General features: G+C 37.3%; 5 protein-coding genes across 5 annotated transcripts; 4 read left to right on the forward strand and 1 right to left on the reverse strand.

The window, feature by feature from the left end:
- The first annotated feature begins 480 nt into the window (after positions 1 to 480).
- LOC101294569 (disease resistance protein At4g27190-like) lies at positions 481 to 2,531 on the forward strand. Its single transcript, XM_004301344.1, has 2 exons — positions 481 to 655; positions 805 to 2,531. The coding sequence occupies exons 1-2, from the start codon at positions 481 to 483 to the stop codon at positions 2,529 to 2,531; spliced, it is 1,902 nt and encodes a 633-aa protein (XP_004301392.1).
- LOC101304479 lies at positions 2,216 to 4,483 on the forward strand. Its single transcript, XM_004299712.1, has 2 exons — positions 2,216 to 2,863; positions 3,644 to 4,483. Exons 1-2 carry the CDS (start codon positions 2,714 to 2,716, stop codon positions 4,250 to 4,252), a joined length of 759 nt encoding a protein of 252 aa, XP_004299760.1. The 5' UTR covers positions 2,216 to 2,713; the 3' UTR covers positions 4,253 to 4,483.
- LOC101294858 lies at positions 4,287 to 8,347 on the forward strand. Its single transcript, XM_004301345.1, has 3 exons — positions 4,287 to 4,601; positions 5,116 to 5,952; positions 6,875 to 8,347. The coding sequence occupies exons 1-3, from the start codon at positions 4,287 to 4,289 to the stop codon at positions 8,345 to 8,347; spliced, it is 2,625 nt and encodes an 874-aa protein (XP_004301393.1).
- Positions 8,348 to 9,107: 760 nt separating this feature from the next.
- LOC101304772 (proteasomal ubiquitin receptor ADRM1-like) lies at positions 9,108 to 15,591 on the reverse strand. The gene is made up of 14 exons (XM_004299713.1): positions 15,503 to 15,591; positions 15,312 to 15,393; positions 14,121 to 14,213; positions 13,913 to 13,972; positions 13,482 to 13,520; positions 13,297 to 13,371; positions 13,138 to 13,204; positions 12,658 to 12,736; positions 12,061 to 12,179; positions 11,934 to 11,957; positions 10,983 to 11,077; positions 10,819 to 10,896; positions 10,635 to 10,689; positions 9,108 to 9,395 (listed from the first exon to the last, which is right to left on the reverse strand). The coding sequence occupies exons 2-14, from the start codon at positions 15,348 to 15,350 to the stop codon at positions 9,268 to 9,270; spliced, it is 951 nt and encodes a 316-aa protein (XP_004299761.1). The 5' UTR covers positions 15,351 to 15,393; positions 15,503 to 15,591; the 3' UTR covers positions 9,108 to 9,267.
- A 1,145-nt stretch (positions 15,592 to 16,736) lies between these two features.
- LOC101305074 (tRNA pseudouridine synthase A-like) lies at positions 16,737 to 21,123 on the forward strand. The gene is made up of 8 exons (XM_004299714.1): positions 16,737 to 16,804; positions 16,888 to 17,151; positions 17,293 to 17,438; positions 17,872 to 17,963; positions 18,133 to 18,476; positions 19,367 to 19,430; positions 20,252 to 20,314; positions 20,499 to 21,123. Exons 1-8 carry the CDS (start codon positions 16,737 to 16,739, stop codon positions 20,688 to 20,690), a joined length of 1,233 nt encoding a protein of 410 aa, XP_004299762.1. The 3' UTR covers positions 20,691 to 21,123.
- The last annotated feature ends 233 nt before the right edge of the window (positions 21,124 to 21,356 follow it).

The raw sequence follows: 21,356 nt of genomic DNA on the forward strand, positions 1-21,356 counted from the left end.
TCGATTACTTGTGTTAGCTATGGGGAAATACTTATAGATCTATGTATTATGGTTCCTTCAAATCCTGAAACATGAAAATGATAATAATAAGATGAACTGATGAAGAATACATGCCACAATGGTTTGTTTGGATAAAAAATAAGATGGTATTTAATGAAATGAGCAGTCATAGTTTCTTAACATGACCTATCTCATTTGACATTCTAAATTAGGAATTTTGAATTTCTTTGTGAAAAGAAATAAAAGAAATTATCCAAATTCTAAAGTGTACTAGGTCCTCAGTTGTCGAAGGGCCTTTGTCGACTCCTTATGGGCCTGGAGTGTACTAGGTCCTCAGTCAGCGTTTCTCATTCATATCGGGAGTTAGGGTGGACAGTTGTGGGTTTTCAGAGTCTTTTTTGTTTTGTTTAAATGTGGTTTAAGGCCTTTTATCTTTCCTATAAAGTATAAACTTTATTTCATTTTTTTTCAGTAACAATCATGGCGTTTCTTATTGATATTGGTACCGGACTTGTTGGAAAACTTGTGGACTATACGGTTCTATCAGTTGGACGTCAAGTTGGTTATCTGATCTACTACAATCGGAACGTCAAAAGCCTAGAGGGTCAACTGAATGACTTGGTTGCTGTGAGTCAGAGTGTGGAACAAAGGGTTGGTGAAGAAAAGAGAAACATAAGAGAAGTGGAAGTCCTTGTCAACAAATGGCTGACAGATGTCAAAAGGATCACAGGAGAAGCAAATGAGATCTTGAATGAAGAGCACAAAGAAAAGATGAAGTGTCTTTGTGATTATTTCCTAATTTAGTGGTTCGTCATCAACTAAATCGAAAATCAACAAAATTGGTATCTGATGTTGCTGAGCTCTATGGGAAGAAAGACTTTAGCACTTATGCCCATGCTATCATCCCACAAGATGTACCCTCCAAAGATTACGAGGCCTTCAGCTCAAGAACTGTAGTGGTGAACCAGATAATGGATGAATTGAGAAACAGTCCTAATGTCAACATGATTAGAGTATATGGGTTTGGTGGTGTGGGAAAGACCACACTTGTCAAAGAAGTTTCTCGTCAAGCTACAAGAGACAAGAAATTATTTGATGATGTGGCTATGATCCTGGACGTAAAACAAAATCCAAGCATCCAAAGGATTCAACAAGAAATTGCTGAGAAGTTAGGCCTTGACCTTCCTGAAAATCAGACTGTTGCTGGAAGAGCACGTCTTCTATCTAGCAGGATAAAAGACCAAAAGACTCTGGTAATTCTCGATGATGTGTGGGATGGAATTGATTTGGAGGCTGTGGGACTTTCTGGTGTGACGACTTGTAAAGTATTGTTGACATCAAGAACACGTGAAGTATTATCCGGTAAGATGCATACACAGAAAGAGTTTGCACTTGATCTTTTAGGGGAAGAAGAATCTTGGAGTCTGTTCAAGAAGAAGGCAGGTGATGTTGTTAAAGATCCTTCCATAAAAGCTGTAGCAACCAAAGTAGCCAAAAAATGTGGAGGTTTGCCGGTTTTAGTTGTCAGTGTTGCAAGTGCCTTGAAAAATAGAAGTACCTTACATGCATGGAAAGATGCGTTGACACGATTGAAAAGGTTGGACAAAGAAGAATTCACAGAAAAGACATACTTGGCTCTAGAGTGGAGTTATAGTCAATTAAATGATGAAGAGCTTAAGCAATTGTTCTTGCTCTGTGGCCTTTTGGCTAATTATATGAAAAATATTTATATCCTTGACCTGTTCAAATATGGCCTTGGTTTGGGTTTGTTTAAAAACCTCAACACACTGGGAGAAGCATGGGATGCAATAAATTCATTGCTTGAGAAACTTAAGGATTCTTGTCTACTGCTTGATGATGAAGACATTGGATGGCTCAAAATGCATGATCTTGTGCTTGATGTTGCTAAACGCATCTCATCGAGGGAACAACACGTGTTAATAGTAAGTGGTGGAGATGAGTTTAAAGAATGGCCAGATAATGAGGATTTCTATAAAAAGTGCAATATGATCTCCCTTGAAATACCCAGAGTTCCCAAGCTTCCAGAAGTTTTGCAATGCACGGAACTAAAGTTGTTTGCTCTTGGAGCAATTGTACATGTTGAGGGTAACTCCTTAGAAATGCCGTGCAACTTTTTTAAAGAAACGACAAAACTTGGAGTGTTGGATTTAAGTCGAGTGATTATCCCGACACTACCTCCATCTCTTCAGTTTCTAATAAATCTGAAGACATTGTGTTTTAATGACTGCAGCTTGGGTGACATTGCTCTAATTGGCCAACTACAAAACTTAGAAGTACTTAGCTTTGTAGATTTGAAGTTTAAAGAGTTGCCCAAAGAAGTAGGGCTTTTGACTCATCTACGATCATTGGATTTGACTGGTTGTACTCAGTTGGAAATAATTGCACCTGGTGTTATATCAAATTTGAAAAGACTAGAAGAACTATGTATGGGGAGTAGTTTTAACCGATGGGAGGCTGAAGGAGTCATCAGTACTGAAGCCTCTCAGAGCTTAAGCACTTGTCTAAACTAAGCGCCTTGCATATACATATCTTGGATGCTAATATTCTTCCAACAGATTTGTTCTCCAATGCATTGGAGCGATACCAAATATATATCGGTGCTGCATGGAACTGGGATGATGCGGATGCAAACCTCAACACACTGAAAATCAAGCTCACTACCACCAATGAACTGTACCAATCTGGTTTAAACATGTTGCTGAAGAGAACTGACGAGTTACACTTGAATGGAATGGATGCTGGTAATAATACAGCTTATAATCAATTAGACGGTGAAGAATTTCAGCAATTGAAACATCTCCATGTCCGCAATGCTGAGTTTAGACATATCATTAATGGGAAGGTACACTCTTTAGTTTCAGTTTGACGTGTTTATCTGTCCTCTTTCTTTTTTCTGTCTGGTCCAATAGATTTTATCTTTTATTAGTATTGAAACATTCTCATTTTTTGAATATAGTGTAGACATCTTATGAAGATTTATTCTGTCAATTTTTTTTTTTGAATTTAAAAGTATATTAATACTGAAGCTCTAAGGCTGGTTACACTCTGGAAGGAGGAGGTCTATAATACATTCGGGAGCTCGATCATGCCAGATCTCATCATGATCAGCTTCATAGGCAATGGCTGATTTCTTTCTTTTTTGCAAACTCATTGTTGTTTATTGTTGCACTAAAAATATTTGAATCTAGGACAAAGAGACAATATTATTTTTCCACACTATGTTTTCATTCTTTAAGTATCAAAAGTTTTTGTTTGGTTGATCAAAAGACATTTAGCCTAGTACCATTCAGTCTAGTGGCATAAGTTTCTATTTTGTACGTGGAAGGTCGCGAGTCCGACTCATAATAAACAAATTGTTATATATGAGTGTTTTATTTGATCAATAAAAGTAAAAGTCAAAAGTTGAAATGTTTTTACAAATTCAAATTGGTGCAACTTAACATGGTACATTAATAGGTACTCTCTTAAGCACATCTAATGGTGTTGGTGTGTTTTTAGTGGTACATATATTAAATTAACTACTAATACAATATCAACTCACCATTTTAGGCAGTATATTTATTGGTGTCTATTTGAAATTGTAACTAAATTAGTTAATAATTAGAATTGATTTGTGCTGTAGGGCGTTTTTCCCAACTTAAAAAGGTTAGTGGTGAGTGGCATAGATGGTTCGAGATTCTTATTATCATTTTCCATGGCTAGAAGTCTTGTACAACTCACACATCTTGAGATATCCGGATGTCGAACCATGAAAGAGATAGTATCAATAAACGAATCTGATGAAAAGCATATGAAGGACATGTTTTCTAAGCTTCAACATCTGGAGCTAAGAGGGCTGCCAACCCTCACAAGATTCTGCTCAAGAAGTTGTACTGGATATCCATCTTTGGAGATTTTGCAACAACTAGAGAACTACGATGAAGTTGAAGAAATGGACTCTAGAGAAAACATTCAGAATGTTTTGTTTGATGCAAAGGTTATCGAATTGTTTGTATTATCTATATGTTTCTTTCATCATTTATATCTAATGCGAAATCATGTATCTTACATGTACGCACAAAAAGAAAAATTTCTAAACATGTCCATTAATAAGATGATCGACACTTGTACAGGTAGTATTTCCAAGCTTGAAAGGATTGTTCATCGATGGGTTGACCAAGTTAATGACAGTATGGCACAACCAAATTTCTCCAGAGAATTTCAAAAATATAGAGACTGTAGAGATCTATAGGTGTCAGAGTTTGAAAAGTGTCTTTCCATCCTCAATGGTGAGAAATCTTCAGCAGCTTTTGCGTTTATATGTGGGCGATTGCGGAGTGGAGGAAATCATTGAAGATGGAGTACAAACGACATATGAGTTTGTGCTCTCAAAACTAAACTCTGTCAGATTTGAGGATTTGCCCGATCTTAACTGTTTCTATTCTGGAATGCATGCTTCCTGTTGGCCGTCACTTGAAGCTTTGACAGTATATGGTTGCTCTAGAGTAGCATTTTTGGCCCAAGAATGTTCAAGGTTTCAGAGAAAGTATGACTCGATGTATCCAACCCCAACTAACCAAGCTCTCTTTCTAATTAAGAAGGTAAACTCATCCTTATATTTCCTTTTTGGCTTCAAAGATTTGGTACACCAATAGTTAGTTGGTAACAAGTTGCTAAAATAATTTTTCAAGTTTTACTTGTAGTAAGGATAGGTAGTTTTATTGTATGATGGTATGCCTCCCCACCCATCCGGGGTTTAATTATCTTATTTCTCTTGTGTAGTTTCTCTTTCAGTGTAGGAACAGTTTTGAGAAAAATAAATCGGAAAAATCATACGACCGACTCTGAAATTCAATTGTACAATTGTGATGTTTTTTTTGTTTTTCTGAACATATACAGTTGTGATTATTATGAAACAATTTTTAATCAAACAAGCAACTGGAAAGATCTCATTGACTCACTTTATTTCATTTCTGATATGTAGAAAATTTTGTTTGCTGATATGTAGAACTTGAGTTATATATTCAACGAGTTTGTGCCCTTTTATCAATTTCATATCCATGTTCATAATATACTCTTTCTGTTGTTTGACATTCACTAACAATAAAACTACAGGATTCATTCCCAAGCTTGAAAAGAGTGACCATTTCCGGCATGGAGATTTGGGATGGCCCCTTTCCAGTAAATTACTTCAGCAAACTAGAATATTTCCAGGTCGAAAAGAGTAACAATGAGTCGGCTGCTATACTTGAGAAATTCCCTGGTCTCGAAAAATATGGTGAAACAAGTGCTGCTGCTTCTAGTGAAATATCTTCCCATCGGAAAAGCAGAAGTGGGGATATACATGCAGTTGGGGCCCTCTCTCGTTTAAGTCAATTATGGCTTTGTGGCATGTCTCGCCTGATGCATCTAGGGGAAGATAACTCCCAAATGGCAGGTCAAAATTTTCCAAACCTGCAAATTCTAGGGATAGATTGTTGTGACAGCTTACGGAATCTAAGATCATCAGCAATATCCTTCAAGAATCTAACAAAATTGCAAGTAAATGGTTGTTCGGGGTTGGAATACTTGATAACTTACTCCACAGCTAAAAGTCTCAAGCAACTCATAGTCCTATCAGTTGAGAACTGTGTAAGATTGGTAGAAATAGTGGGAAGCAGAGAAGACGATGATAATTTAGGAAATGAGATTGTATTCAGTCGGTTGGAGTATTTGGAACTCTCTAAGCTACCAAGATTGCGGGGCTTTTGCTCTAGAGATTGCATTGTCAAATTCCCTTCTTTGGACAAGTTATTGATAAGCAAACGCCTCAAACTGAAGATCTTTGGTAACGATGAAACGCTACATGTAACCAACGAAGAGGTTGACACAGACGTTGATGCTGATGATGGTGAAACATACGTTGATGCTGATGATGGTGAAACAGGCGTTGATCTTGATGATGGTGAAAAGGTAAATTTTTGTTCATGACAGTTATTGACTAGACATCTTTTGTTTCTTGTTGCCAATACCTTGAGTATGTCCACTATATATAGAGAGACAATCAAGATGCTACACCGTCCATATATATTAGTTCTATCTAGAGTCCATATGTTAGATATAGCAACCTAATTTCAAATTTTTCCCCTGGTCTAGCTGATTTCATAATTCTTTTCTCTTTTTCCCTAATGCATTTCAAATGTCTTTATAGACGTAACAAAAGAGAATGTTGACATAGATGCTGGTGTTGATGGGGATCAAAGTGATGAAACTACACATATCACAAACGAAAAGGAAAACGAAAATTATGATGGATCGGTACTTTTCATTCACCAAACAACTTTTCTGTTCTTAGGTTTCCATTATATAGAGACAATCAATATGCTACACACACTTTATATCAGTTTCCTATGTGTGTGTATATATAATTGCAGCCCAAGTAAGATAAATATATATAGCTTAATTTCACTATACATAAATTGACCATGTTAATTGATACCAATTTTGATGAATCGGTAACATTTTATTCACCAAACATCTTTTCTAATCTCAATCCATTCGATCTCTTAGGTTTCCATTACACATAATAAATTGACGATATGATAAGTATGTATATGTGTAGATAGTCATAGTACAGTCGTATTAGATAAGTAGAACTATATATTTGAATTACCACATTTGAGACGTGGAACTATTTGAATAATGCGTCTAGCTATTTGATATCTTTACCACATTTGAGACATGGAACTATGGAAGTAATATCTGTACGTCAGTGCCACGTAATACACTTCCTTCGATTATGTAAAGTAATAGTCAGCTGGCATTGCTTCTACTTTGAAATTGAATGTTCTTATAAGAATTAATTACTTATAATGTCTAACATTTGCCCTCTCAGGAACATATTCAACCCCTTGAAATCACTGCAACTGATCAGGGGGTCATAGCACCAGTGGGAGAAAATCTGGCCATCTTACCAGTAGGCGAAGTCACAACTCCTGTGTTTCCAGTTATTGAGCATACTCTAGTCGCCGAAGTAACTCATACTGAAGCTGTCGAACAAGTATTCTTAGATATTGAGCCTCTAGCCGAAGAAGCAAGGCCTGATGTTCATCGGACTCTTAATGAACCAGAGCAGCATGTTAAGGAACGAAGTGCTCCCTTGGAGCCTTCAGCTGCTGCTAAGGAAATTTTGACACCTACAATTCGTGCACAGGCCCCCGAAAGTTCTCTGAAGTCATCTGTGGAGAAACTGTCCTTAATAGTTCTGTTATTCACATGTTCTCTCTGGATATGTATCTATTTGATATCTTTACGACATTTGACACCTGGAAGTATATGTACTTCACTGCCACTGTGCCACGTAATCAACCCTTTCCATTACCTGACCTCTCGGGAACAGGTCCGGCCCTTTGAGACCACTGCGACTGATCAAGAGTTTATAGCACCAGTGCAAGAAAATAATCTGGCCATCATACCAGTAGGCGAAGTCAGAACTCCTGTGTTCCCAGTCATTGAGCCACCTCCTGTCGTCGAAGTTCCTCATACTGAAGAAAGGGAACAAGCATTCTCAGGCCTGAACCTAGAGCCTGTGGCTGAAGCAGCTAGGCCTGATGCTCATCAGAATTCCAATGCACCAGAGCAGAATCTTGAGGTACAAAGTGATCCCTTTGAGCCTTCAGCTGTTGCTAGAATAACTCCAACTCGTATCATTCCTGCACTGCCCTCTTCAAGTTCTCCAAAGTCATCACGAGCAAAACGTTCCTTGGGAGAGAAACTTCAAGATCTGTCTGCGAAGAAGGCTGCTAGCAATATCGACCAATCTGAGGAGGAGAAGACCAAGCTCAAAGCTCTTATTTCTTCTGCTGAGTTGAGAGACCCCCAAACCAGACAACAGCTCCTGGCAGTGCTGCCCACTCTCCAACTGTCTACTACCAAATGGATTGCTGATCTCGTTGTTCAAGAGCTATCAAAGTTACCACTGGTTCTGGACAAGGAGGAATCATTACGCCAAAAATTGGCTGGTCTTGTAGCTCAGGGCTTCGAGTTGGATGAAAGGAGGCGCATCCTCCTCTCTGAAGGTTCCTTAGCTGAAGAAAACATCCAGAAGGTCCAGGAGCAGAAGGTGGAGCTGCTGACTGTGGAAGAGCAAATCAAGAAGCTTGAGGCGCAAGCAATTTTACTCCGGGCAGAGATCGCCATTGGCGAAAAGAGGTATTCTGGTTTTGAAGCGTCCTTGGATCAGCTAGTTGAGGAACGACAACTCAACCAACTCTCTGTGGATTCAACAAGTGAAGAGCTGCTTAGGACTCGAGCTGTGAGTGACAGCTTATGTACTGCCATCTTTACTCATCTCCGCCAACTATTGTAGGCTTCAGTTTTGCATTTAGGAGCATATATTTATCAGGATAGAATTATACCTTAATACCTTATGCATTGTGACGGAGCTAGACATTCCATTGATGTTATTGGTGTGTTGAGCCAGATTGTATATGTATTCCTATTTCCTAGACATTCTAACCAAATGTCTACTGTTCATTGTATTTGGTGTAATGGTGAGTAGAATCTTCCCATTCTCTATGGACTGTTAATAAAATCATAAGCATTATAGTCCCTATGGCGGGTGTCCCTGATAGACTCATTTGGGGAGGTACTTCTGAAGTGTGTACAGTGAAATCAGCTGATCAACTTCTTTGTGATGAATCAGACCAATCAATTAATAGGTGGAATCTGCTTTAGATTAACTTTGATCCTCTTTGAACAGAGCTACTTGAAATGATAGATTTGAGCATAGGACACTGGCACCTCAGCCAACTTTTTTCGATTTGAGCTATAACTATGATCCTCTTTGAACTTGGCTCATAGATTTTCAATGACTGGTTAGTTCGCCAATGAATGACTGTTCTCATAAAAACAATTTCAGTTTAGAGCTGATCACACTCATCACAGTTCTGAACAAAGCTCCAAATGTGCATTCATTAGGGCTTGTCTTGGCTGTCATCACGGTCGTGTATGCATTACCCAAACAACTTTGAACAGAGAGGCCATTATTTAGGCCACCACAAATAAGAGGAGACATAATCTTCCTAAATGTAAATAGAAAATAAAACTATTGAATATGATGTTTTAACGATCTGTATGAAACACAAGGAAATCTATAAAAAAGAAAAATATAATCCTTGCTGTTTCTTTTCCTTTCTTGAATGAACCATGTATACAAAAGTTACAGGGAGACCTGACATAAGTCCTAAAGAACGAGGAGGCCAACTGAACAGAAATGCAGTGCCTGAACTACTGGGATTCATCCATGGGATTACAAGATTCAGATCTCAAATCCTTGTCGTCTTGCATTGATTCCTCAGATGATTTTGAAACTGAATCCTCAAGTGCCTCAAGAAAAGACAATACTGTGAACTTATCTGCAAGAGAAGCCGTGATTAGAAGAGAAACCCACATTATAGCAGATAGATTAATAACCATGTTAAGCAGCTTGAACCATTAGTGGAAAGATACCAAAACTGCAACATAGTATAAGCTAAAGCTCCAATCTCCATAAGCACCTCCCCATAAACCAATGCTCTCAACACTAGTAAAACTAAAACAGCGGCCTGCCAAAAATGGCTCAACACTTCCTATACTCCGAAAAGCAAAGCCTCCAGAAAGCGCAAGCCATTTGCACTGACACCCACATTAATCCTCAATCCAACCCTGCCCAACTACTTCTTACTCCAACAAATTGCAACCACAAAAAGTAAAGCATTATTTCAACCCATTCAACACATGCACACCCACTGTTCTCCGTTTATCAAATCCCCAAGCATTTATACTACTATACCCTAGATCCCGAAATGTCCACAGCAACCAGCCAAAACCACGACTATTGAGTACCGAAATCACCTCCAGCTTTCTCTAGCAACCACAATCAAAAACAGTAACGGGGAAAAAGGGGAAAAGAAGGAAAAAAATAATTGAAAGGACAACCATCACTCAAAACTCACTTCCTAGACAGTACTAGAACAAAATCTGGAACCAAAATCTTGGTCCAGTGCAGTTATGAGTGCTTTCTTTGTACAATGACAGTGACTATGGGGTGGCATTATACTGGGAGTTGATTTTGGTGTTCAGTGATGTTACATTCGTACAATTTGGTATGGCTTAGATCAATGTTAAGAGAAGGTCTGTATCGTGACCAAGAAAGAACAGATGGGCACAATGGTGGGCAGAGGATTGTGTTATGCAAAGAGGAAATTTAATTTAATAAATGTGAAAAGTGAACATGTGTACGAGTATGATGAGGTGATTACTTTCCTCATTATAAATGACGGCAGAATTGGCTGTTTCTTTTTATAAATAAAAAGTTCATCCATTTCTAATAAAACAAGTGACAAGTGGACAATACCATTAATCCACCAGCCATGCCCAAGAACATAAAATCTTTAATTTCAAACTGAAATTGTGAACCATTTCAAATTCAAATAAACTTGTTTGCGTGCACTATGTTGTTTTGGCAAGCTATGATGTTAGTCTAAATTGAATTTTAACTGAATACTGTTTATTAAATGTGAAGCATAAAATCAACTACTGAGCAATAACACAATACTACTATAGTAACGTTGGTATAATAGCAAGCTACTAGATTCTTATGAAAAGGATCTTACATTTGCTTGGGTTAATACCAAACTGAGTCAAATCTATCTGTCCTGTTCGAAGTACCTACAAATAATTGGGAAAAGATCAAAGGGAGCTCAGAATAATGATAACAATGATACAGGAAATTAACACTTTAATGGTACCACCGATCATCATTGAGATTTTCCGAAAAATGGGGTTTCAGGTTCTTACATAATTGAATGAATCCATTTGTTGGCGGAACGGTGGACTCTGCAGCAACTCCAATATATCCTCCGGAGACCATTCACCCTACAACCTCAACAGAATCAGAAGATGGAGAAAACGCAAACCAAAGCATGACATGCTGAAAATTCAAACACCAGAATGCTGCATACCTCAGGCAAGTAAGATCCTAAACTCTGTTGCAGTGGCATTGTCTCAATCAGTGGCAGAATCAAATCAGGTGTCAGTATATCCTCCAAACTTATGCCTGGGCCAGAATAAAAGAGAAAAAAAAACAATTAAGACGCTAGAGTGTTCTGGGTCATTATGCACATTTGATAGAGTTTAACTCATCAAGCAGCTTGACAGATCACAGCTAACAAGTTATAACAAACAACTGACATTCTAGATTGATCTATCTACACCTCTAAGAATGGCTTAAATTCACAGTATCATCCTGCTTTTGGAATAATCAATTTTACGTATTAAATTCTGCACTTATTAATATAATGTACTACCATTCTGCACTCACTGTTATTCGTTACAATGACGTGGTTACGACCAATTTGCACCTTTGAAGATCAATAAAAGAATGTGAAATTGAGACGTGACATATCTTTAAACCCTAAAATCTTGACAGAAAAATCCAGCATATAGCTAAACAGCTAGAGGTACAAATTCCAGACCACATGAAAACAAAGACAGCTAGGGCCTTACATGAGCTAAAAGAATGTTTCGGTTAGGAATATCTTTTCCTTACTACCTAGTACCACTTTCATAAGAGTATAACAGCATTGGTGCTAGTGTTTATGAGCACATGTCCTAACTAATTTAAAGATGGAGGATCAAAGCACTTTGACCATGGGTGTATGAAATAATGATTTGACATTGCACAACTGCCACAACATATCCAGTGCTCCATGAAATTGCCAGATTATTAATACAAACCAACAAGGAATTTTGGAGTAAACAATGCAAAACAATAGATGGTTGAGAATTGAGATGATAAAAACAATAGCTCTAAGAAAATTCCTAGATGAAAAGCAGCCTACATAATTTAATAACAAAAGTTCAGAATTATTGCATTATCTATCCGAAAGAATATGAAAAATCAAATTAATTACCTCCATCTGGATCCCCAGCACTATCTGCAACAGTATCATGGGATGAAGTGTCAGAGCGTAGACCAACTATGAAATAGAGAAAGAAGCTAATATATATTGTATACTTTAAGGAGATAACTAAGTACACCTGCACGATCAATGTTACTCAAGATTCTTTGAAGATCTTCCAACTTCACTGGGCCAGAAGAAGAGGTTACATCGCTACTTACTTCCGCACCCAAGTTTGGTTCCAACAAGATTCCAGCTCTGGAAGACATAAGCAAATCATATGAGACAGATGCAATATACTCAAAATGCCAAGAAAGTATAGAAAGAAAACATTCAATGCCAAAAAAGCATAGAAAGAAACAACTCATTGGTAGATTAGATAACAAAGGTATAGCATGCAACAGATTAAATATAATATCATAGGTCTTTTTAGGTCAACAGATCACTTGAATTTTAAAGCAGCTAAACTCATATATCATAGACTTTATTGGACTGCTGCAAAAATAGTATTTTAAGTATAAAATCCGTGGAAAAGGTCATGATTTAATAAAGGTAGTAAGCCATATTGACATTCAAACAGAATCCATCAGAAAGCATCCCGAACTTTTTTGCCATTCCACTTTATAATCAGTAATCTTTTTTCATTATTTGCGCAGAGTTCTGAGTCCAACCCCCATCCATCTGTTACCCTACCTCAAATAAAACACAAAGGTTGCAAGGTTCAGTGTTAAAATACCTTGATGAAATATCATCTTCAAACATATCATCAGCTGTTAGAGGAACAGAGCCATCAGGGCCTTCTTCTTCTTCTTCTTCTGAAACCAGTAATATAACCCAAATATCAAACCTGATGCAGTAATAAAGCAGAGCACATACCATCCTCTTGAATTCTAAACAACACTAAACAATGCAGTCAAAAATTGAACTCTTTGCACCTTTTTATTTTATTTTGCAAGATTTTCCTAATAAGATCCAGGTTGACATGGGATTTTTGAAATTTCAATCGTCTTATGAGACGTGATATGATGTCAATATCAATCAGTTAATATCATATTATTCAATGCTAAGAGTTGAAAATAAACTTCAAGTCTAGCTTTGGGATAGAGTCTAAAAATTGTAGACCTGCGGTTGCTGGAAATTTCAAGGAAAGACACTACAGTGACTACACATACTTCATAGAAGAGCTAAGCTATCCACAGTAATGAATTTGATGTACCTATTGGTCGATTGATGTAGTAATTAACGGAGGTACATAACTGTGTGTCATCTTCAGCTTTCGGCTCCTGGATTATATAAATGAAAGCATCCAAATATTAGAACGACTTATATGTTATACAGATACAATATAAAGAAAATGGATAAACATGAACCTGACCTGCATCCAAAAGAAAAACTTCCTATCATCGGTGTTGAATTTTAGTATGTACACCCTTCCCGATGCTTGATTAACCTAAGTGAACCAGAAGTGAAGTGATGATATTGAACCTTACACTAGTGGGGGGAGAGGGAGGCTAATTTAAATCATAAAACTCAAAATTTCTAAAATCAGGTGAAGTATACCTTTTCAAAAACTGCTTCATCAGGAAAAACAATCTGATCCTGTAGTACCTTTTTGTTAAGGATATTTACGACCACCACAATATGTGTGCGAGTGTGTGTATAATATACATATAAATGTATATATATTATCATTATCAAACAAAACACGAAGATTGAGTGAAAAGCAGGAATGGAACAGGAACCAGTCAAAAGAAGGTACAACAAAATAAGTTGCGCAAATAGAAAGGGAAATAAAATGCAAAGACAGCCAAAATAAGAGCAACAACAGTAAAATGATATGACAAAAAAAAAACCTTTCAACTTTCATAACAAGGAGCATGCTTCAAACAATCAAACATGAAATCAACAAATCCTGCACCCAAGACCCAGCTAGAAAATTGAATGAACAGTTTGAGGAGAAAAGAAAAATAAATAAAAAGAAATCAGGATACATCTTCAACAACATTTAGATTCCGATCAAGCCACTGGAAATGCACCAAACCCTCTTCACCCTGATACAGAAAGAGGATAGATTTCACTCTAATTGGTTGTACCAAAACTGAGTTAAAACAAAATATTAGATAGAAACATAGATTGTTTTTTATATGCCCAAATTAGGGGGGAAAAGTATCTAAAACCTCATGTCAACTTATACCATACCCTTGCTATGCGAACAAGTCCTTTACGAGTATCGGGAACAACCCTTTTCCCCTCAAAAGCCATTTTACCAGCTCGAAACTCCAGCATAATTTCCTGCCATTAGATATTAGCTTAACAAATCACGATCATCTAAATAAATAACAAGGAGAATACATGAACACCTGAAACACACATGCACATATACGAATGTATGCAGCACGCTGCTCTTACTGGTCTAGAATTAATGGTTTAATAACAACAATGTAACGGCAAAGTGGAAGCAGCCAAGACTAAGATTAAAGCTGTGTACAGTACTCCATTCATTTTGGGTAGGAGTTTACAAGGCACCAGAAATCCTTTGTCAATGGTCAATACTATTAAGCTCTTATTATATAAAACCACAAGTAAATTAGAAAGAGGATCCAAGCATTACAATGTCTACCAATTGTCATTGTCAGAAATGAATTTCTAAAAGCTTCAGGACTGCTTTTTCCACCTCACTTACTTACCTTGATCGCATACAATAAATACGGAAGACAAGTAAAAATCACAACCCTTTTTTATTTTTATTTTTCTGGGAGAAACCTTTCTTTATTTTTCAGTGTACCACGATATGAGCAGAAAATTTTCCTACAAACTAGCAACTCATAAGCTGACTCGAATTCCTAAATTCACAGAAACTTCACCTGCTCAGTGCTCAGTGGATATCGCTCATCCATAGTCTTAATTTCATCCAAAAATCCTATCTACAGAAAAATCAGAATTGTCTACATAAGCCAAAACAATATACGCCATGTTATCACAGACCATCGAAATAAGTTCCCATCCATCTCCTTCCCTAGACATTTCAATACCACTTCATCGGAAGTATGACTAGCAAGTGAGGAAGTCTTTCACCTAACTTAGGGTACTACCGCAAAACAGAATCTTAACCCGAAAAACAAGTCTCCACACCCAAATTACTCAACCACGAAACCCCAATGACTAAAACTCCAACACTTGCAACACTCTTATCTCTATCTTACCTAGGTGATCAAAAACTACCTCTCTTCTCAAACCCGACTAGACATTTTCAATCCAAAATCTTAATTGGTTAAACTTAATACAATCACATAACTCAAACCCCAAATTCACATGCAACTACATAAAATCACAAACACATATAACAAAATCATATAATACAAATTGGGTGCCCAGATGAATATATCGCACCTGCATTTGTGGGAAAGCATCGGTTGAAGACGAGCCCATGGTGTTCAAATATCTGAGTTCAGGACCTTCAAAATGCACAAGGCTACAGAATTCATTAGAAAGAATTAGAAATTTGGATGAAATAGAAAACCCCAAAACCCTAAAGAGTGAGAAAAGGGCAGAGAGAGATTAATAATCGAAGTAATAAGTACCTTGGGAGTGGAGGTTTTGGTTTTTTTGATGATGGTGATGAAGTTTCAGGGAGAGATGTGAGCTCGGTGGTGTATGAGTTGGGAGTGTTGGACCGGGAGAAAGAACGAGAAGGAGTTGGGCTTCTTAAATATGGGCATTGCTTTGTAGATATTTACGGATGTACCACCCTTCACTTTTTTCTTTTTTTCTGAAAGAAAGTTTAACGAAACAAACTACAAAACAAAATATCTAGAAATACCTCATCCCAGCAGATCTAAATGGAACATTGGATAGAAAGGCAGAGGTAAGCAGTAAAACCACACCGAAGGTGAAGCGGTTGTCAATCCCAGAGAGGCAAGACGATCTGCTACAAAATTTTTTTCTCTATAAACATGTCGAAAGTAACATGCTTGGAAATAAGAAAATAGCCGCAATATATCCTGAATGAGAGGTGGAAAACACCAAGGTGTAGTAGCCTTTCTATGAAGACAATCGATTAGAAGCATGGAGTCCCCTTCAACGAGCACAGGCGAGAATCTTTGCAACCACATAATGTGTAATGCTTCCTTGAGCACCATGGTTTTAGCGAGCAACACTGAAGTATCACTAGTATTTCTAGCAGCTGCCGTCAACGGATTACCATTCGCATCCCGAAAAACAAACCCAATAGTAACTTGGTTAGCTTGCACAGAAGCATCAAAATTTATTTTAATGAAACCTTCATCAGGGGGTGCTATTTTATTATATAAATCCTTGAAGACTTTGGACGATGATATGTTACATTCGCAGCTAAATAATTGTTAAGAAAAGAAGTAGCATGAAAATAACATTACGAACTAGAAGCTTGAATTTGACAAAAGATGACATGTATATGCCAGATTGACCATAAGCATGAAGGTCAGTTGAATGCGGGAAGTATTAGAATGAGAAAATAAAACTTTCAGCCAATCTAAAAGAGATTGCTTAGAAGGCGGTCTAATTTAAATGGGATACACACTTTGAGCAAAATTACATTTAAAGTGTCCAAGTGTGAATATTTCACATCCCACAAACAATTTTCGAAAAATTGAGGCTTTGAGGAAAAAAAATCTGATATATTTTCCAAAAATACAAGCATCACACAGTAATTTTGGGTTTTGGCCGATAACCGAAGTGTAATTAACATAACACTGCGAGTTTCAAACAAAAGGTGAACTAGTGGGAATGCCGTGAAGAACAAAACTCTCGCAAACTTGAAAGACTCACAAAGCCGAGATGGAGAGCAAAGTGTTGGTCCAATACAACCACACTGATCCCTGCGCATTTGCTCGCTGGACTACCAAGTATCTACCCTCCCATCTCTCTTTTTTACTTTCCTCCCTCTAAGATTCTTCCACTGTAAATTAACATGGACCCTTTTTTGCAGGGAAAGCTTCCAGTTCATGTCAGCCAGGCCGTGGCAACAAGTCATCGACTTCTACTCCGATGTGGTAAAAGGTCAGAAGCCCTTGTCTGCGTTGTTGGGTACTTCTAGTTTGAGCAAAAACAGAATTTGCAATAGTATAGAGAGTGTGAATTCTCAAAATAGAGGTGGGAGGTGGGCAAGATTGACTTTCAAGATTGTGGTGTCGTATCATGGTGGTTCTTTTGATGGGTGGCAAAAGCAGCCGGAGCTCTACACTGTCCAAAGGTGCTAGCTTTGGTAAAGTTTCATTTTGTTTTGTGGATTTGGGAGGTACCCAAGTTGAGTTTGGATGTGGGTTTTGTTGTTGAGTGTGAATTGTAAGGAGTTTGGGTTTTGGTGTTTATTTTGTGTTGTTTTGTGGAACAGTGTTGTTGAACAATGTCTTGGGAGATTTGTGGATGAGAAGAAAGCCCAGATGCTGAAGGAGAAAGGGTTGCCTTTGGAAGGGGCTGCAACTGTTGCTGGGCGGACCGATAAAGGAGTGACAGCCCTTAATCAAGTTTGTTCTTTCTGTATGTTAAACCTCATTGCTTGTTTAACTTACATTGTTCAGATTTAAGTTTCATTATTTTTAGTACGAATGAGAAACAGTTGCTAGCTATCTTGTTGTTATATGGAGCTGGTATATACTTAATATTGATATAGGCTTGGGTATGCCAGAATGTTAACGCAGGTAGAGGGTATAGATTGTGCTATAGTCATTCACAAGGTTAATCAGGAGTCATCCATTGACCAATTATTTGTCTAGTAATGGCCAAATAGGTCCATTTCAATCTGATAATTTATTGAACATACCCATATTTCTGGTTCAAGTTCTTATCATGTGCTCATACTGTCTATTCTATTTTCTTTGAAAGTGGCATTGTTGGGTAATGGCTTTCATTTTGCCTATTATCATTTCAGATTTTGGAGGTTTTTTAATGTTGCTCCCTTTTGACATTTTAGATACTTGGAGCAAGGATGTTAGATGTCAAGATATTGCAGATGCTATAGATAATGCAGCACCAGGAAAACTCAGGACAGTATCAGTTACTGAGGTACTGTTTTACTCTGGTTTACTACGGTTTGTGCTCTGTATGAATTAAAATCCACTAATCATCTTGCTTAAATCCTTTTAGTATGTGAATATGGACTCTGGAGACCTATCTGCTTTTATCTTCTGCTATTCCTTTTATTTTTGCTGACAGCTAATCTATCTTAATATAGGTATCACGTGTGTTCCATCCAAATTTTTCTGCCAAATGGAGGCGGTATTTGTATATCTTTCCATTTAATGATGATGAGGAGGATCGGGAACAAAGTAATGATACTGGAGAGAATGCTCAAATATTGAAGATTAAAGAAAATCATCATGAGCATGAAGTTGTATCTGATAACTGCAGTGAGGCAAATGTTGGAAACACAAACATCACTGATGACGTAGGGCTTGAAGCTGAGAAGAAGCCACAGATGTTCAGTGTAAGCAGGGTGAACAAACTTTTGCAGAAACTAGAAGGAAAGTTATTGTCATATAAGATGTTTGCACGCGATACCAAAGCATCCAGAAACGAGTAAGAATTATGATTCACTTGCTCATCAGTATTCAGAAGCTTCTCATTTTAAGGTTATAGCTTTGAGTCTTCCCTTGCAATTCAAATTAGCATCATTGTTGCCTTGTTGTTTCTGTGCCTCCAGTTTATATCATTTAAAAACCATGTGTGGTGTCTTTCATTGGTTTGGTCACGATCACTTTACTTGTTCCCTTCACCTCGTCAAGCAGTGGAGTCTCAAGAAGTAGTTTTAAAAATATACATGTCCATGGGTCAATGCATTTGTTCAGTTTGTGCATAATGTCTACTTTATTGACTGATCCTGATATTCTAGCACTAAAAGTAAAACCTAGCCTGAAAAAAAGGAAGCAATTTTTGTTTAAAAAGAAAAGAAAAAGAGAAGCATTTTTTTCTTCACGATCAACCTGAACTGAGTTTAGAATGACTTTATTCTCCATTAATGATACTAAGGGAAAGTTGGAAGAATGTCAATACACAAGGAAACAGGATCTGGTATGCGTGGAACTCTTTAACTGTGCACATCTGGTTTTTATCCACTTTTATGTTTTATTATTATTATTATTATTTTCCATTCATAATGCAATGAAAATTTGACGAGGGAATATTGCTTAAGTACAGCATAATGAGGTCGATTTTTATCTTCTCTCTAATCATTCCAATCCAACTGGTTAAAGTAAAATTACTGATGGACAAGGTTTGAATGTTATCACAGTATCTGGGTTCTTTCAAATTATACTTTCAACTTCATACATAAGGATAAGCATTTGCTAGTCAAAATTCCCCTTAGTAAAGATTGCCAAAACAGAAGAAGAAAGGAGATCCAATAGTATTGGCTTAACTTATCAAGAAGACGTTTCCATCTGCTAACTGTAGCTGTTTGTCTGTTTCAGGGGTCCCCCAACAGAGTGTTTTGTCTTCCATGCTAGAGCAAGAGAGTACAGATTGCCATGTTCAGTATGTGTTTGCTTCTAGCAGAATTCTTCTTTGTCTCCTCTTCTTTCCCATCAAATATTCATCTCTCAGGTTCACATCTGGTTGCAGTATGGAACTACATTGCTTAGTTTCTGCATCCATATAGGCATGTGTGCCTATAAGCAGATACACAACTTAAACAGTGAAATGAGTTAATTAATCTTTTTAATAAGTTATGTTCACTGACAGAAATAGGAACAATATATGCCAAAAGGGGGAAGCTAAAAAGAAAAAAAAGAACAATATATGACTTTGTCTGTTTGACCAAAAGGATCTCTGAGCTTGCATTCGCTTGGTCAATTGGAGCCTAAGTTTGCATTAACCAACTGGAAATTGCCAGGATGTATGGACAACTGTCGAAATATTTGTCTATAATTGAAAATTTTCAATTATGAAGGCCTTGCCTGAACCGTCAGGTAGTAAATGATGGGGTGTGGATCTTGTAGGTCTTGGATTATGTCAAAGATTAGAGGAAAATAAATCTTCAATATTTGTGAGGTGTCTGCACTTTCTAACCCCCAGAATTTTCATGTAGCTTAAGTTTGAATTGTCATTGAATGATACGTTGCCGGATATTGCCCAAAATAATAAAGTGTCTTGCACCTTTTAGGTGCACAACGGCTTTTACCTTCTGTGTTTTTTGTTTGAATACCAACCAATTCATGCTTCAAAATTACATCAGTTCAAGCTTCAAGTATTACTTCTGATTGTAGTGATCTGACGGATACTATACCTACATATATATGTTTTCAATTTTTCTTTTGGTCAATACATGTTATGAATTCGCACTATGGTCTTTGTAGGAGCATGAAAAAGGGAGACGGATTATGTGTATTGAACTGATTGCCAACAGATTCTTACGCAGGGTAATAGTTCTGTTGATATACTTGATGCAAAAAAAAAAATAATAATCTATTTTTGGAATTGTTGTTGTCAGTTTCTGGTTTCGATTTGTTGCAATATGAGCAAAACTGAACCCCTTGACTTCCCTTGAACTCATATCAGATTTAACAAACAGAAAGGAAAATTGAGGTTTACCTTTTTCTGCAGATGATTCGGGTTCTCGTGGCAACCTCAATAAGGGAAGCCGCTGCAGGTGCAGATGAGGACGCATTGATAAAACTGATGGATGCAACATGCAGACGTGCTACTGCTCCCCCGGCTCCACCTGATGGTCTATGCCTTGTTGATGTTGGTTATGAAGAATTTGATCCGCTAGATTGCCTCATCTCAAAGGAGTAAATCCATTTAGGAAATTGACATAGATGCAGCTTCCTAAATTTAGATGAATTTCATAGAGGAGGCACATCCAGAAAGTACCTTCATGATTTTGATAGAAAGGCAAATCATTCACTCATTCAGTGGACTTAAAATTTCATGTTTATTATGTATCTTGCTGTACGGTTAAATATGTTAACACTTTTTGCTCTTGTTCAATTGTCACATGTACCTACTTGGTGGAGGAATTTTGACAGCCATGTTGAAATTTGGCTGTGGCTTGTGAGAGCTAGTCCATTTTAGTTCTTTGATGCTGTCTGGATAACCAGGTCAGTTATCTATGATCTTGTTTTGTTCTAGCACTGTTATGTTGATGCCTCATTGGGTTGTTTATTAAATGTCGAAGTTCTTTTTGTTAAAGATGAGTGATAACAATAATAGATAAGAGAGAGGTGGGTAGCTGGGTCACCTCCTGCTATTTTTGAGCTTTTGAACAAGGTGCTGGCGAGATAGGTACTCAAAAAAATTCACTTTCAATAAGGAATGAAACTAAATTTAAAAAAGGGAAAAGAGAAAAGAAAAAGATTAGAGATAGGGAACGATGACTGGCAAGGGTTTGATGTTTCAACAATGAGGTTATATGCTTGTGCACAGTGACGATCAATTCAAGTAACAGTTCTGGATCACCTT

This window comes from Fragaria vesca, linkage group LG5 (assembly GCF_000184155.1).
Source record: "Fragaria vesca subsp. vesca linkage group LG5, FraVesHawaii_1.0, whole genome shotgun sequence".
NCBI classification, from domain to species: Eukaryota; Viridiplantae; Streptophyta; class Magnoliopsida; order Rosales; family Rosaceae; genus Fragaria; species Fragaria vesca.

What these genes read in the sequence shown, in the direction of transcription:
- LOC101294569 (XM_004301344.1), top strand. Translation starts at nt 481, where the DNA reads ATGGCGTTTCTTATTGATATTGGTACCGGACTTGTTGGAAAACTTGTG. An exon ending in GAGTGTGGAACAAAGGGTTG is followed by an intron (nt 656 to 804) that starts GTGAAGAAAAGA and finishes TTCCTAATTTAG; the next exon opens with TGGTTCGTCATCAACTAAAT.
- LOC101304479 (XM_004299712.1), top strand. Translation starts at nt 2,714, where the DNA reads ATGTTGCTGAAGAGAACTGACGAGTTACACTTGAATGGAATGGATGCT. An exon ending in GACATATCATTAATGGGAAG is followed by an intron (nt 2,864 to 3,643) that starts GTACACTCTTTA and finishes TTTGTGCTGTAG; the next exon opens with GGCGTTTTTCCCAACTTAAA.
- LOC101294858 (XM_004301345.1), top strand. Translation starts at nt 4,287, where the DNA reads ATGGTGAGAAATCTTCAGCAGCTTTTGCGTTTATATGTGGGCGATTGC. An exon ending in CTCTCTTTCTAATTAAGAAG is followed by an intron (nt 4,602 to 5,115) that starts GTAAACTCATCC and finishes ATAAAACTACAG; the next exon opens with GATTCATTCCCAAGCTTGAA. An exon ending in ATCTTGATGATGGTGAAAAG is followed by an intron (nt 5,953 to 6,874) that starts GTAAATTTTTGT and finishes TTGCCCTCTCAG; the next exon opens with GAACATATTCAACCCCTTGA.
- LOC101304772 (XM_004299713.1), bottom strand. Translation starts at nt 15,350, where the DNA reads ATGGGCTCGTCTTCAACCGATGCTTTCCCACAAATGCAG. An exon ending in GACTTGTTCGCATAGCAAGG is followed by an intron (nt 13,973 to 14,120) that starts GTATGGTATAAG and finishes TTTCTGTATCAG; the next exon opens with GGTGAAGAGGGTTTGGTGCA. An exon ending in TGCTGGGGATCCAGATGGAG is followed by an intron (nt 11,078 to 11,933) that starts GTAATTAATTTG and finishes ATTCTGGCCCAG; the next exon opens with GCATAAGTTTGGAGGATATA.
- LOC101305074 (XM_004299714.1), top strand. Translation starts at nt 16,737, where the DNA reads ATGGAGAGCAAAGTGTTGGTCCAATACAACCACACTGATCCCTGCGCA. An exon ending in TAATCAAGTTTGTTCTTTCT is followed by an intron (nt 17,439 to 17,871) that starts GTATGTTAAACC and finishes TTGACATTTTAG; the next exon opens with ATACTTGGAGCAAGGATGTT. An exon ending in ACCAAAGCATCCAGAAACGA is followed by an intron (nt 18,477 to 19,366) that starts GTAAGAATTATG and finishes TGTCTGTTTCAG; the next exon opens with GGGTCCCCCAACAGAGTGTT.